Source organism: Macaca nemestrina, chromosome 15 (assembly GCF_043159975.1).
Source record: "Macaca nemestrina isolate mMacNem1 chromosome 15, mMacNem.hap1, whole genome shotgun sequence".
Taxonomy (NCBI): Eukaryota; Metazoa; Chordata; class Mammalia; order Primates; family Cercopithecidae; genus Macaca; species Macaca nemestrina.
The window spans coordinates 86,455,424-86,470,726 of NC_092139.1; the positions used below are offsets into that span (position 1 = coordinate 86,455,424).

At 52.0% G+C, this 15,303-nt stretch overlaps 2 protein-coding genes across 8 annotated transcripts in view; one reads left to right on the top strand and one right to left on the bottom strand.

The window, feature by feature from the left end:
* LOC105480714 (thioredoxin reductase 2) overlaps positions 1-1,295 on the bottom strand; it is a 68,336-nt gene extending 67,041 nt beyond the window's left edge. For 2 of the 3 annotated variants that reach the window (XM_011739835.3, XM_011739837.3), the window contains exon 1: positions 1,167-1,269. In XM_011739835.3, the coding sequence (XP_011738137.1) occupies positions 1,167-1,269 (103 nt within the window). Of the gene's footprint in view, positions 1-1,166 lie in introns of all 3 variants that reach the window. The other variant, XM_011739836.3, reaches the window with a different exon arrangement.
* Positions 1,229-15,303, top strand: part of LOC105480715 (catechol-O-methyltransferase) — a 28,348-nt gene continuing 14,273 nt past the window's right edge. The window contains exons 1-2 of one of the 5 annotated variants that reach the window (XM_011739839.2): positions 1,246-1,363; positions 10,466-10,642. The gene's annotated coding sequence lies outside the window, so the exon portion shown is untranslated. Of the gene's footprint in view, positions 1,364-2,962; positions 4,247-10,315; positions 10,643-13,151; positions 13,174-15,303 lie in introns of those variants that run through there. The other 4 variants (XM_011739840.3, XM_011739842.2, XM_071080019.1 and 1 more) reach the window with 4 other exon arrangements.

Sequence of the window (15,303 nt, forward strand, 5' to 3'; positions counted from 1 at the left end):
ATTGCCATGTCTGGACTGTGAGTGTGGGAAGGGGAAACTTTTCTGTCTGTTGTTCCCACTACCGTCCCTCACATCCGTGATTCTGAACCCCATGATAAATCCCCTTTGAACCTTTTTCCTCTTTTTGATGCCGATTCCCCCTTTATTGGACTCCACTAGCAAGGGTGAATTTAACCTTCCTGAGCTTGCCCACCTGACACATGCAGCCAAGAAGCTTTGAAAGAGAGTGCCCTGGCCAAGGGTTCCAGGTCTCAGCAAGGCCACGAGGTGGTGACTGCCTCCCAGAACTCTGTCAGGCCACCTTCTGTCCTGGAGATCCCCAAAACCTCCATAGCGACAGCTCTGCCCACCCACACACGCAATCAGCCCTCCCTCCCGAGTCCACCGCCGGCTGAGGGCCAGTCACCCTGCCTCCCATAGCCACCATCCCTGGGAAGGAGCCCTGACCCTGTCCTTACACCCCTCTACACTCACTGCCTGTGGGGAGAGCTGCTCGCTGTCACAGGCATCCAGGGGGCAGGGTCGAGGGGCCCCCTGCATGGTGGGGGACCATGTTGTCGTGCATGGAATGAAACTGGCCACACATAACAGATATGGTGGCGCTTTGGCGAGCTCTGGGGGAGTCTGTCCTACACGGTGAGGTTTGAACCCTCCTGAGTGACCAGACACCCAGCGTCTGCTTCAAGTGCTCAGTTATAATTATCGTCCGGATTTGGTCAACTGTTCCTCAGGGGCTCCAGGAGGATGAGTGTGTATCCTCCCCTTGCTCTGTGCAGCCTCTAACCTCTAGAGTCTACTAGGGGTCTGGGAAGAACGTGGGAAGTCTGGCCAGTGGGGCCGGCGGCTGGTGACCTCAGGAAGTGGGATATCATCATCTTCAGAACTGTAGTTGTTACTGGGACACCAGCTCCGGGAGATCACAGGTGCAGCCAGCACAGCAGGACCTTAGACAAGGCTGGGCTCAGTTTCCCCATCTGGGAAGGGGGCTGCCTGTGGCTAGAAGCAGCCCGAACTCCTGAGCAAGACTAGACCAAGAGGCCGGTGTATGGACACCCCCGCGTGGGCACCCCCACGGGGACACCCCGGCCACCGCCGCGCGGACACCCTCACGAGGACACCCCGGCCGCGCGGACACCTACCACGGGGACGCCCCGACCCCATCCTACCTGCCGCGCCCCGCGCAGCGCCCCGTACCCCGCCCGCCACGGCCTGCGTCCGCCACCGGAAGCGCCCTCCTAATCCCCGCAGCGCCACCGCCATCGCCGCCATCCTCGCGGGGCTTCTCGGGCGGCTGGGGCTGCCCGCCGCGCTGCCTGCGCCGGACCGGGGCAGGTCCAGTCCCGGGCGCGCCGCCGCGGTAGAGGTGAGAGCGCCGGCCAGAGCCAGAACCCCGCCGAATGGGGCAGGATTCGCGGCGGGGGCCTTCAGACCTAGGGTGGAACATTGGGATAGGGTGTGGGGAATTCGGACCGCTGTGAAGGGATCTGACTTTGGGTGGGGTTCTCCGGACTTGGGGTGGGGGATGTGGATGGGGACTGGGGAATTCGAAGCGCTGTAAAGGGATCTGACTTTCGGTGAGGGTCTCTGGACCTGGGGTGAGGGATCTGACTTGGGGTGGGGAGCCCTGGATGGGGAGTGAAGAATTTGGACCTCAGTGAAGGGATCCGACCTGTGGTGGGGGTCTCCGAACCTGTGTTGAGGAGCTCCGGATGGGGGTGGGGAATTCGGACCTTGGGTGGGGATCTTTGGACCGGGGTGGGATCCCCAGACTCCTTGTGGAAGGCTGAGGTTGAAGATCTGTGCTGAGGTGAGGGGCTTTAGATAGCCCTGGGAGATCCCGCTTCAAGACTGGGTTGGGGGTCCAGACCAGGAGGATAAGCCTATCCCTGGAGTAGGGCTTGACCTGGTGAGGGTGTGGCAGAATCACAGGGGAGGGTCCCACTTGGTCCTTGGGCTGGGATCAGACTCTTAGAGCTGGAGAGTTGCAGGGGGCCTGGGGGAGGGTCTGAGGAGCCCCAGATTCAGAGGGCCTTGGTGACCTCTCCAACAGGTTCCCTGTTGGAGGCCTTGGGGAACCCCAGGGCCTTTCCCTGCAAGAGAATGGCTGCTCCACCAGGAAGGGGCCCAGGACTCCACAGGGTAGGGGGCTGTGTGGTGCGCAGGACCACGTGGGAATGGTAGAGAAAGGGGAAGTCACTTTGGGCTTGCCTTGCTAACAGACCTGCTTTTTGGATTTTTCCACCGGGGGATTTTTGTGTCCTGTTGCTGTTTATTGTTTAAAGTGACCCCCCAAGCCTGAGGGACCATAGCAGCTGCCCTGCAGAGCCCAGTGAGACACTAGTTAATGGAGAAAAAACAGCTTTTACTTGGTAACTACTGACAACATGAGAAAAAGCTGGCTCCATGCTGATTTGACTAGACGTGCCTGGAGTTTAAAGGGAGAGTGAGGGAGTGGGAAGGGGTGGGGACTCAGTAGAGTTAGGGAAATAGAAAATCACCAAAACCGGGAAGGGAGGGTTAGCCCCTGTGGAACCAACTGATCTGGGTTTGCCACTGGGACTTACCGAAGTCAGGCCCCCAACCTCCCACAGAGACTGGGAGACAGGGGCCCCATCCTCAGGTGTTGGCTGGAACACACAGGAAATTCTTGTGGCAGCCTTGAGCTTCTCAGGCAGACACTTTTAAAGGGTGCTAGGATCGTTCTGGGAATGTGGCCTGGAGCTGTTAGGAGCTGTTAGTGTTCGTTCCAGTCTAGATAGGCCAGGGCGAGGCCCAGTGGAGAAGGGGACCCCAAGGAGCCTGGCTGGAGTGTGGGGAGGGAGGGTCTTTGTCAGTACCCCTCCTGTGCAAGAAGAGCAGAGACATGCTTCTTTCCTCTCAACAGTACCCCCTTTGTTTCACATGTCCGTGTGAAGAGATCACCGAACAGGCTTTGTGTGAGCAACATGGCTGTTTATTTCACCTGGGTGCAGGCGGGCTGAGTCCGAAAAAGGAGTCAGCAAAGGGTGGTGGGATTATCATTGGTTCTTATAGGTTTTGGGATAGGCGGTGAAGTTAAGAGCAGTGCTTTGGGGGCAGGGGTGGATCTCACAAAGTACATTCTCAAGGGTGGGGAGAATTATAAAGAAACTTCTTAAGGGTGGAAGAGATTATAAAGAACTTTTTTTAGGATGGGGGAGATTACAAAGTACATCGATCTGTTAGTGTGTGGCAGAAACAAATCACAATGGTGGAATGTCGTCAGTTAAGCTATTTTCACTTCCGTGGATCTTCAGTTGCTTCAGGCCATCTGGATGTATACGTGCAAGTCACTGGGGATGTGATGGCTTAGCTTGGGCTCAGAAGCCTGACACCCTCCATTTTCTGTTCTGTGTTGTGTTCATAAAGTACCAGCGGGACCATCTGTTGAGACTTGGTAGCAAAGGATTTTTGCTGGATGATGGAAGCAGTCAGGCATTTAGAGGAAACAAAAATAGTAGCAGGCTGGGCACGGTGGCTCCTGTCTGTAATCCCAGCACTTTTGGAGGCCGAGGAGGATCATGTGAGGCCAGGAGTTTGAAACCAGCCTGGGCAACATAAAGACCCCATCTCTACAAAAAATTAAAAAGTTAGCCCAGCGTGGTGGGATGGGCCTTTAGTTCCAGCTACTTGGGAGGCTGAGGTGAGAAGATCGTTTGAGTCTGGGAGGTGGAGGCTGCCGTGAGCCGTGATCGTGCCTGTATACTCCAGCCTGAGCAACAGAAAGAAGCCCTATCTTAAGGAAAAAAAAAAAAAGAAGAAAGAAAAACAAAGATGAATGGTTGAAGCTGTCGATAAACCCAGTTTTTGAGCCTACAGGGCAGCAGTTGAGGTTTCCGGCCCTGGGGCCCTAAGGAGGCCAGCAGGGGCACTCAGGGATTTCCTGGGGTGTGGTGTGAAGTTTGTGATGATGGCATAGGCATCGGTATCCCAGTTGTGGTTACTTCCTGGAGAGAACATGGGGCATGCAGGAGCTGGAGGGGGGTCTTCCTGGGCGGTCTGTGTGGCAGCGGCTCCAGACCAAAGGCTGCCCGTGGATAATCTGTTGTGGTGCTGAGTTCTTTCAAGTTTATATCAAGCTTTCCAGCTTCAATCTGCAGGGCTTTTTTTTCAGATCCTGGGGGCAAAGGGCAGCTACAAGACCACCTGAGTCCCAGTGGGGATTTGAGTTCTTGGTGACACCAAGTCAGCGAGGAGACAAATTGGAAATGTCAGTCTGGAGAGAGTGGTAGGTAGCCAGATACTGAAGGAAAGTAGATGGGAGGATTTGGTAAGGGCTGGCGTGTAGGAAGGCAGTGACAGTCCAAGAAAACAGGCAGATCATAAAACCTCAAGGATAGGCCGGGCCCTGTGGCTCATGCCTGTAATCCCAAGCACTTTGGGAGGCCGAGGTGGGCAAATCAGCTGAGTCCAGGAGTTCAAGACCAGCCTGGCCAACATGGCAAAACCCTGTCTCTACTAAAATTACAAAACATTATCCAGGCGTGGTGGTGCATACCTGTAATCCCAGCTACTCAGGAGGCTGAGGCAGGAGAATCGCTTGAACCTGGGAGGTGGGGGGGCTGCAGTAAGCCAAGATCGCACCACTGCACTCTAGCCTGGGCAACAAAAGCGAAACTCCGTCTCAAAAAAAATTAGGCTGGGTGTGGTGGCTCACACCTGTAATCCCAGCACTTTGGGAGGCCAAGGCGGGTGGATCACAAGGTCGGGAGATCAAGACCATCCTGCCTAACACAGTGAAACCCCGTCTCTACTAAAAATACAAAAAATTAGCCGGGTGTGGTGGCGGGCGCCTGTAGTCCCAGCTACTCGGGAGGCTGAGGGAGTAGAATGGTGTGAACCCAGGAGGCAGAGCTTGCAAGGAGCTGAGATCACGTCACTGCACTCCAGCCTGGGTGACAGAGTGAGACTCCATTTCAAAAAACAACAACAACAAAAAAAAAAAACACCTCAAAGAGTGAACTAGATTAGGATCTGATAACTCCCAAGAGGGTGTTATATTTCTCCACTGAAGCATAGCATTTCTCTTTACTTCCCTTTTTGATTGAAGATAATCAAAGTAAGATTATTCTTATTTACCAAGTAATTCTGGTCTCATTAAATTTGGCCTGATTATTTACACAAATGCAGCACGAATGGTAATTGACCACACAGGCCTTTTTAAGTTTGCTGAAACTTTTGATAGGGAATCTTAGATTGAGCTTTTAAAAGCCTTTTGAGGTTAGGAAGCCAAGCCAAGAACTTCCAGCCAGACTTCACCTGCAGTGCCTACAGATTTGCGTGAATTCCTCTCTTCTTGAGGTCCCTGAAATATCCCAAGGTTCCTGGGCCTCGGAACCTTGGGATATTTGGAAGAGACTTTCCTTACTCAGTTGTAAGACCAAGAACCCCTTAAGACAGATACCAGGCCAGATTTTTCAAGAGCTCTTTGCAAGCAATGGCTCCACAAAGTCAACCTGAAAGCCATCTGGTCATACCTGATTCTATGTACATCATTCTCAAACAGGACATTCCAGTCCAAGCCTTGGTAATATAGCCAGTGTTTCCAATTGTGTCCTGTTACAAGGAGAACAGATTCTTATTGAAGTTATGCGATAACTATATTGCCATGAAAATAGGAATACTCAATAATAGTTTCTGATTTTTGGAGGGATCAGGCCGGAAGAAAAAGATAATTGCTTCAATTTTGTTTAGAGAAGTATCATTTACTATAATATTACGAGTCATTGATAGGTTAAGGAAAACGGAAAGGTTTCTTTTTTTTTGAGGCGGAGTTTCGCTCTGTCGCCCAGGCTGGAGTGCAGTAGCAGGATCTCAGCTCACTGCAAGCTCCGCCTCCCATGTTCACACCATTCTCCTGCCTCAGCCTCCTAAGTAGCTGGGACTACAGGTGCCTGCCACCACGCCTGTCTAATTTTTTGTATTTTTAGTAGAGACGGGGTTTCACTGTGTTAGCCAGGATGGTCTCGATCTCCTGACCTCGTGATCCACCCGCCTCGGCCTCCCAAAGTGCTGGGATTACAGACATGAGCCACTACACCAGCCTGCTGTGTTAACTTCTAACAAGGCCTAAATAGCATTATTATTATTATTTTTTTTTTTTTGACAGAGTTTTGCTCTTGTCACCCAGGCTGGAGTACACGATCTCAGCTCACTGCAACCTCTGCCTCCCTGGTTCAAGCAATTATCCTGCCTCAGCCTCCCGAGTAGCTGGGACTACAGGTGCCCACCACCACACTGGGCTAATTTTTGTATTTTTAGTAGAGACAGGGTTTCACCATGTTGGCCAGGCTGGTTTTGAACTCCTCACCTCAGATGATCCACCCACCTCTGCCTCCCAAAGTGTTGGGATTACAGGCGTGAGCCACCACGCCTGGCCCTAAATAGCATTTTTTATTTGACAGCACGTTGCATGAAATTATGTAGGGACCAGCCCTACAGGGTCTGTGGGTTTTTTGCCCCGTGTGCAGAGATGAGAGATCGTAGAAATAAAGACACAAGACAAAGAGAAGAAAAGACAGCTGGGCCCAGGGACCACTACCACCAAGGTGCAGAGACTGGTAGTGGCCCCAAATGCCAGGCTGCACTGTTATTTATTGGATACAAGGCAAGGGGGCAGGGTAAGGAGTGTGAGCCATCTCCAATGATAGGTAAGGTCATGTGAGTCACGTGTCCACTGGACAGGGGGCCTTTCCCTGTTTGGCAGCTGAGGCAGAGAGAGAGAGGAGACAGCTTACGCCATTATTTCTGTATTTCAGAGACTTTTAGTACTTTCACTAATTTTGTTACTGCTATTTAGAAGGCATAGCCAAGTGTACAGGATGGAACATGAAGGCGGACCGGGAGCGTGACCGCTGAAGTACGGCATCATAGGGAGACGGTTAGGCCTCCGGATAACTGCGGGCGGGCCTGACTGATGTCAGACCCTCCACAAGAGATGGTGGAGTAGAGTCTCCTCTAACTCCCCTGAGAAAGGGAGGAGACTCCCTTTCTCGGTCTGCTAAGTAAGGGGTGCTTTTTCTAGGCACTGACGCTACCGCTAGACCAAGGTCTGGTTACTAGACCAAGGTCTGCTAGGTAACCAGCGTCTTCCCAGGCGCTGACGTTACCACTAGACCAAGGAGCCCTCTAGTGGCCCTGTCCGGGCATAGCAGAAGGCTCACACTCTTGTCTTCTGGTCACTTCTCACCGTGTCCCTTCAGCTCCTATCACTGTATGGCTTGGTTTCTCCTAGGTTATGATTGTAGAGCGAGGATTATTATAATATTGGAATAAAGAGTAATTGCTACAAACTAATGATTAATGATATTGATATATAATCATATCTATAATCTGTATCTAGTGTAACTCTTCTTATTTGATATATTTTCTTTATTATACTGGAACAGCTTGTGCCCTTGGTCTCTTGCCTCGGCACCTGGGTGCCTTGCTGCCCACAAAATTTGCCATTGAAATAAACCTAGTGGCCGGGCGCGGTGGCTCAAACCTGTAATCCCAGCACTTTGGGAGGCCGAGACGGGCGGATCACGAGGTCAGGAGATCGAGACTATCCTGGCTAACACGGTGAAACCCCATCTCTACTAAAAAATTACAAAAAACTAGCCGGGCGAGGTGGCGGGCGCCTGTAGTCCCAGCTACTTGGGAGGCTGAGGCAGGAGAATAGCGTAAACCCGGGAGGCGGAGCTTGCAGTGAGCTGAGATCCGGCCACTGCACTCCAGCCTGGGCGACAGAGCGAGACTCCGTCTCAAAAAAAAAATAAATAAAAAAGAAATAAACCTAGTTAGTTTAACATCTCTCTTACAAGGTCACAGGACAGATCCTCTGAGGTCTTCAGGGGCCCTCCAGGAAATCTCAAGTCAGTTTGCGATCAAGACAATGTCATAGGCCACATGCAGTGGCTCACGCCTATAATCCCAATACTTTGGGAGTCCGAGGAAGGAGGATTGCCTGAGCCCAGGAGTCTGAGACCAGCCTGAGAAACATGCTGAGGCCCTGTCTCTACAAAAAAAAAAAAAAGAAAAATTAGCTGGGCTGGTGGTACATGTCTGTAGTCCCATGTACCCTGAAGACTGAGGCAGGAGGATCACTGGAGCCCAGGAGTTCAAGGCTGCGGTGAGCTGTAATTGTACCACTGCACTCCAGCCTCGGTAACAGAGTGAGACTCTGTCGCTGAAAAAAATTTAGGTCGGGTGCGGCGGCTCATGCCTATAATCCTAGCATTTTGGGAGGGCAGATCACCTGAGATTGGGAGTTTAAGACCAGGCTGGCCAACATGGCAAAACCCCGTCTCTACTAAAAATACAAAAAGTAGCTGGCTGGCCGGGCGCGGTGGCTCAAGCCTGTAATCCCAGCACTTTGGGAGGCCGAGACGGGCGGATCACGAGGTCGGGAGATCGAGACCATCCTGGCTAACACGGTGAAACCCCGTCTCTACTAAAAAGTACAAAAAACTAGCCGGGCGAGGTGGCGGGCGCCTGTAGTCCCAGCTACTCGGGAGGCTGAGGCAGGAGAATGGCGTGAACCCGGGAGGCAGAGCTTGCAGTGAGCTGAGATCCGGCCACTGCACTCCAGCCTGCGCGGCAGAGCGAGACTCCGTCTCAAAAAAAAAAAAAAGAAACTTTGTACATAAATACATTCAATGATTATGAGATCAATTCTAGCCAGCTTTGACCTCATAACATAACGATTCTTTTCTGCAGACTTTCTTGAGGCCAGGAGTTCAAGACCAGCCTGGGAAACACAGGGATAACTTTCTGTATCCATTCACGTTTGGTTTTGTTTTGAGACAGAATCTCAGTCTGTCACCCAGGATGGAGTGCAGTGGCGAGATCTCAGTTCACTGTAGCCTCGACCTCCTGGGCTCCAGCGATCCTGCTGCCTCAGCCTCCCAAGTAGCTGGGACTACAGGCATGTACCACCACACCAGGCTAATAATTTTTTTTTTTTTTAATAGAAACAGGGTTTCACCAGTTACCCAGGCTTGTCTCGAATTCCTGGGCCATTCACGCTTTGTCCTATATTTTTCCTCTTTTTGTAATTTTACTTCAGGATAAAATTACATCCCTTTCTTTAACAAAAACAGTCTACATTCTTTGCATACTTTTCATATAAAAACACATCCTATTTTCCTCTCATACTTTGTATACAAAATTGTTTCCCTCATTCTTATTGTTTCTAGGAGTTTTGTTTTCATATATTGATTATAATTTTTAAACATTAGTAACCGGTATTTTTTTTTTTTTTAAGAGACAGTCTTGCTGTGTTGCCCAGGACTCACTGCACCCTTGAACTCCCGAGCTCAAGTAATTCTCCAACCTCAGCTTCCCAAAGCACTGAGATTACAGGCATGAGTCACCACGCCTGGCCATACTTGTATTTTACAGAGAAAAGTAGGAAGAAGACAATTGGAAATTGTCTGTCATTTAGCAGTTTATTAGCAAATTTTATGAATATACTATCTTATAATCTCCTTTTTATAGTACAAAAGTGCCAAGAACATGTTTGTTAACAGGCCAGAATACCTCTAGCCAGTCTGTACCATATAAAGAAGACAAAAAGTACAAAAAGTTATGCTTAATAATGAATGTTCCAGCACTTTCTCCTGTTCAGGTATTATTTAGATATTCAATGAATGTCTATTATCTAACTTCACTTAGTGTGACTCTGAGGTTGAAAGTTACTGAAAAGATCTTGGGAGCCTTTTTAGGCCAATATATTATCAAATGCAGTTAACAAAACACAACTCACTAGTTTATATAAGAGCTAGTTCTCACTTTTTTTTTTTTACTTTATTTTATATATTTTTCTTTTCTTTTTTTTTTCTTTTTTTTTTTCTTTTTTTTTTTTTGGTAGCGACAGGGTCTACCTGTGCTGCCCAGGCTGGTCTTGAACTCCTAGCCTCAAGTGATCTACCTACCTTGGCCTCCCAAAGTGCTGGGATTACAGGTGTGAGCCACCACCCAGCCCTGTTTTATATGTTTATCCGAACTGTGTTTCTGGCAAATTGGGCAAATTAAGGGACACTTGCTCAGTGTGAGGGGAAGACTTTCTACCTGTATTTGTGGATATGACCTTTACGACTTGTTTTGCCTGCTAGATGACTGACTGCATGTTTCCAGTGAGCTCAGCTGGTTGCTTTTGTGGGTCCCTGAGGCCCTGCGAGCCCCTGATGGAGCAGGAAGCCTAAAGTTCCAGGGACCGTGGGGAGTTGAGGGGCCGGAGGGGAAGAGAGAGGCCTGCAACGGGGGCTGAGGGGTGGAGGAGGCCAGACTTGAAGGGGGTGTCTCCTTCCAGAGAAAGTAGGGGGGTGTGGAGGTGATCGGAAGGGAGAGGCCTGAGAGGAGCTAGTTTGGGGAGATCTCAGGTATCCCAAAGGAGCCACTGACTTCCAAATTATCCTTGGTAAAGCCACATCAACAAGGAACAACTGCTTGTTGTTCTTCGCAGTTTTGTTTTCATATGCTGATTAAAGTAGTACAGAGGGCGTGATCAGCAGGGCTCCAGTAAGAAGCTCCCACGGAAGGAGCAGGAACACAGAACAGAGCGGGCAAGACAGCTCCACCAGGAGTCAGGAGTGATTCCCCTCTGGGAACGAGACGCCAGGAAGAACTTCCAGCCCAGGAGGTAGGTACCGTTCAGAAGAAGCCTGGGACTCTCGGCACCTCAGAGCCTTACTCAGAATCATAAGAAGCAATGTCTGTCCTCACTGCTGCATCCGATGTTCTTCCGGAGCATTGGGTCACAAGTCAAACCATGTCACTCCCGCATGAGCAGGCAGAGTGGAGATAACATGGATCGATGCGGGCTCCGGTTGTTGCATCCGAGGGTCGGTCGGATGGTGGTTCCCATCCAGATCCAAGTCCTGACCCCTGATCACAGAGAAACACAGCCAGACATTAAAGTGGTAAGGACAGAAATTATAATATTTGGTGACCAGTGACAGGAGGGGAGAGAGCCGAGCTCCCCTCTGATTTGTGCAAAGAAGTGGGGAGTGGGGAGGAAGAACAGCAGGGACTCAGGAGTGAGGAAAGTGGAACATTACCAAAAGCAGGTAGGGAGGGTTAGCCTTGGGAAACCGATCTAGGTTTGCCACGGGGGCTTACTGAAGTCAGGCCCCCAATCCCACAGAGACTGGGAGACAGGGGCCCCATCTTCAGGTGTTGGCTGGAACACACAGAAAATTCTCTTGGTAGCCGTGAATTTCTCAGGCAAGCGCTTTGAAGGGGGCTGGGATCATTTTAGGAATGTGGCCTTGAGCTGTTAGAAGCCATGTGCAGTATGGTTCACACCTGTAATCCCAGCACTTTGGGAGGCTGAGGCTGGAGAATCACTTGAGGCCAGGAGTTTAAGACCAGCCTGGGCAATGAAGCAAGACGCTGTCTCTACAAAAATAATTTTTTTAAATTAGCCAGTCACTGTGGCATGCCCCAGTGTAGTCCCAGTTACTCAGGAGGCTGAAGTGGGAGGACTGCTGGAGCCCACGAGTTCAAGGTTGCAGCAAGCTGATTGCACCACTGCACTCCAGCCTGGGCGGCAGAGGTGATCATGCCACTGCACTCCAGCCTGGGCGGCAGAGGTGATCATGCCACTGCACTCCAGTCTGGGCAACAGAGGGAGACTCTCTTTTTAAAAAAAAAAAAAAAAAAAAAAAGGCCGGGCGCGGTGGCTCAAGCCTGTAATCTTGCAGTGAGCTGAGATCCGGCCACTGCACTCCAGCCTGGGCGAGAGAGCAAGACTCCATCTCAAAAAAAAAAAAAAAGGGCCAGGCGCGGTGGCTTACGCCTGTAATCCAAGGCGTAATCGTAATTCTTCTGTAATCCAAGAACTTTGGGAGGCCGAGGTGGACGAATCACAAGGTCAGGAGTTCAAGACCAGTCTGACCAACATGGTGAAACCTTGCCTCTACTAAAAATACAAAAATTAGCTGGGCATAGTGGTGTGAGCCTGTAATTCCAGCTACTCAGGAGGCTGAGGCAGGAGAATTGCTTGAACCTAGGAGGCAGAGGTTGCAGTGAACCTAGGAGGCAGAGGTTGCATCGTGCCACTGCACTCCAGTCTGGGTGACAGAGTCCATCTCAAATAAATTAATTAATTAATTTAAAAATGAAGGCCGGGCGCAGTGGCTCAAGCCTGTAATCCCAGCACTTTGGGAGGCCGAGACGGGCGGATCACGAGGTCAGGAGATCAAGACCATCCTGGCTAACACGGTGAAACCCTGTCTCTACTAAAAAATACAAAAAACTAGCCGGGCGAGGTGGCGGGCACCTGTAGTCCCAGCTACTCAGGAGGCTGAGGCAGGAGAATGGCGTAAACCCGGGAGGCGGAGCTTGCAGTGAGCTGAGATCCCAGCCTGGGCGACAGAGCGAGACTCGTTCTCAAAAAAAAAAAAAAAAAAAAGTGAAGCAGCAGCAGCTTCGTTAGTGTTTGTTCAAGGACTGATAGGCCAAGGTGAGGCTCAGCTAAGAAACGTGCTCAGAGGAGCCTGGCTGGAGTGTGATGGGGGAGTCTTTGTCCAGGCTGCTGCCATGGTGGGCCTCGGGCCTCATGGCCTGGGTGCTGGGGGTAGGGCTGCCACCCAGCCTTGGGGAGAGCAATGAGGAGGTCAGATTCCACTCACACCCAGTGAGGTCTGGACGCAGGCTTGGCCTAGAGCCTGGTCCTGATGCCCGGGCTTTGTTTTTTTGTTGTTGTTTTCTCGAGACGGTGTCTCTCTCTGTCACCCAGGCTGGAGTGCAGTGGCGTGATCTCGGCTCGCTGCACGCTCCGCCTGCCGGGTTCACACCATTCTCTTGCCTCAGCCTCCTGAGTAGCTGGGACTACAGGCGCCCGCCACCACGCCTGGCTCATTTTTGTATTTTTAGTAGAGGCGGGGTTTCACCATGTTGGCCAGGCTGGCACGTCACCCCACTAGGCATACCCAGGTCCTTTCTGTCCCTCCCTAAAGGCATCCCTGTCCTTTCTGTCCCCTCCACACTGAGCCGAGCCAGCCTATACTCTTGCCCCAGGCCTGCCCTCTGCTGGGAGCCGGGACGCTGAGCTCCTGCTGCATGAGCAGGTTGACCTGCAGGGGGCCTCCAAGCAGGTGCCAAGGCAGAATCAGATGTGACCGGGAGAACGCCCTTGAAGGATAAAGCGAATGTGCGACCACCATGCAGGTCTGGCCTATGGAAGGGAGGGGAGGGGGCCCCGGTGGGGCCACGGTAAAGGAGTGGAGGGGCCCCACAGGCAGGGACAGCCGAGCTGGTCCCCTGGGGCTGTGGATCTGCAGGTGCAGTGCAGCCTCTTGCCTTTCTCAGCCCAGCCCTTGCATCCGCCTCTTGGTGTGTCTGTGAAGACAAAGTCCCCGTGGTCCCTGCAGCACCTGGCTTGAAGCAGGTGTGCAGCCCGTGTGAAAGTCTTCCCTTTAGCTCTTACGTATTGAGTCAAAAAAAAAAAAAAAAAAAAATTCCTTCCCCTGAGCCTGGGGGCCTGGCCCCACTGAGGATACCAGCAGGCAGGGGAGGCTACAGGAGTCTGTCCTCTGCCTGGCCCTCTGACCTTCCATTCTGACCCCTTCCCTTCCACACCAGCCCCTTTCCCCATGTAGGGTGCAGTCTTTGTTGCAACTGCTCACCTCTGCCATGGTCGGGTGAGAGCAGCCACGGACAATGTGTGTGCAATTGTGTGTTTTTTGTTTTGTTTTGTTTTGTTTTGAGACGCATTCCCACTCTTATCGCCCAGGCTGGAGTGTAATGGCACGATCTCAGCTCACTGCAACCTCCGCCTCCTGAGTTCAAGCGATTCTCCTGCCTCAGCCTCCCAAGTAGCTGGGATTACAGGCATGCACCCCCATGCCCGGCTAATTTTGTAGTTTTAGTAGAGACTGGGGTTTCACCATGTTGGTCAGGCTGTTCTTGAACTCCTGACCTCAGGTGATCCACCCGCCTCAGCCTCCCAAAGTGCTGGGATTACAGACGTGAGCCACCACGCCTGGTTGACTGTGCGTTCTGATAAAGCTTCATTTATAGAAATAGCAGCTAGGCCCCTCACAGGGTGCCCAGGGCAGGTGCACTGTCTCACCTCTTCTCAGGTGTCATGGGGCGAGAGATTAGTCCTCTGCCTCCTCCTTCCTCTCTGCAGGTTGGCGAAATGACAGATTCTTGTACTGGGCGGTATGAGACAGTAGCAGGACAGGGACACTCCCAGAGTGCTGCCAGAGAGAGGCGAGGCCCCATCTGGATTTGATGGCGTTTGTATTGCGGTGTTGGTAGATGGTGGTGGTGGTGTTTTAGAGACAATGTCTCTGTTGCCCAGGCTGGAGTGCCGTGGTGCAATCACAGCTCACTGCAGCCTCCAACTCCTGGGCCCAAACAATCCTCCCACTTCAGCCTCCTGAGTAGCTGCAGCTACAGGCACGCCACCATGCCTGGCTCGATGGGTATTTTGTGGCCATTAAACTTCTGGTCATTCCTTTAGATTCCCAGAGGCTGGATGGAGATGAGTGGCCAGCCCCTGGGTCCACAGATGAGCGTGGGGCCAGGCTGCAGCCTGTGGGATCTCCCAGGCCGGCCTCCAGGTGTCCTCTCAGCCTGTCCACAGGCCCTGCCCAAGCGTGTGGCCTACTTGGTGCTGCCCGGCTTGTCTTTAAGCACCTGTACCGGCTCTCCCTGGATTACTGGATCGCAGTCAAATCCCCTGCCAGAATCCTGGTCCCCCTTTATCACACGGGATCAGCCCCGAAGGGCAGGGCTGCTTGCAGCAGTTCCGGCCTTTGCTGGGAGGTTTCCAGCCCTGTTGAGCAAGTCTCAGGCAGGGCCCTCTGCAGCCTCCATGGGGGACCTGTGTGCAGAGCAGGGCTGCCCGTGTGTGTAAACGCTGAGAACTGGCCTTCTTCCTGCCATCTGTGTCCTGTTTGTCATCACGCCTGTGGCTCTACGCTTGTCTCCCCAACTGGGCCACCAGCCCTGTGAGGGCAGAATGAGGCATGTCCAAGCCACAGTGACTCTCAGTGTGCAGGGGGCTGTTAGCATTGGTTCTGTGTTCTGGAATAGCGAGGACATTGTGCCCCAAATGGCCAGTGGTTTTTCCGGGGATCGCTGCCGCCGCATGTTGGCCCCCTATGGAGAACGGAGGATGCACAGCCGTTTCAGGGCACAACCCGAGGTCTCCTGAGCTTGCTGTGCAGCCCAGTCTTTCTCTCCGTGACCCCTGGTAGCTATCTTTCTCCTCCCTGGAGGAGGAGAAAGACACTTTCCTGAGCAGGAAGATGTGGGTGAATAGAGACCAAAGTGTCAGTCACTCTTCAG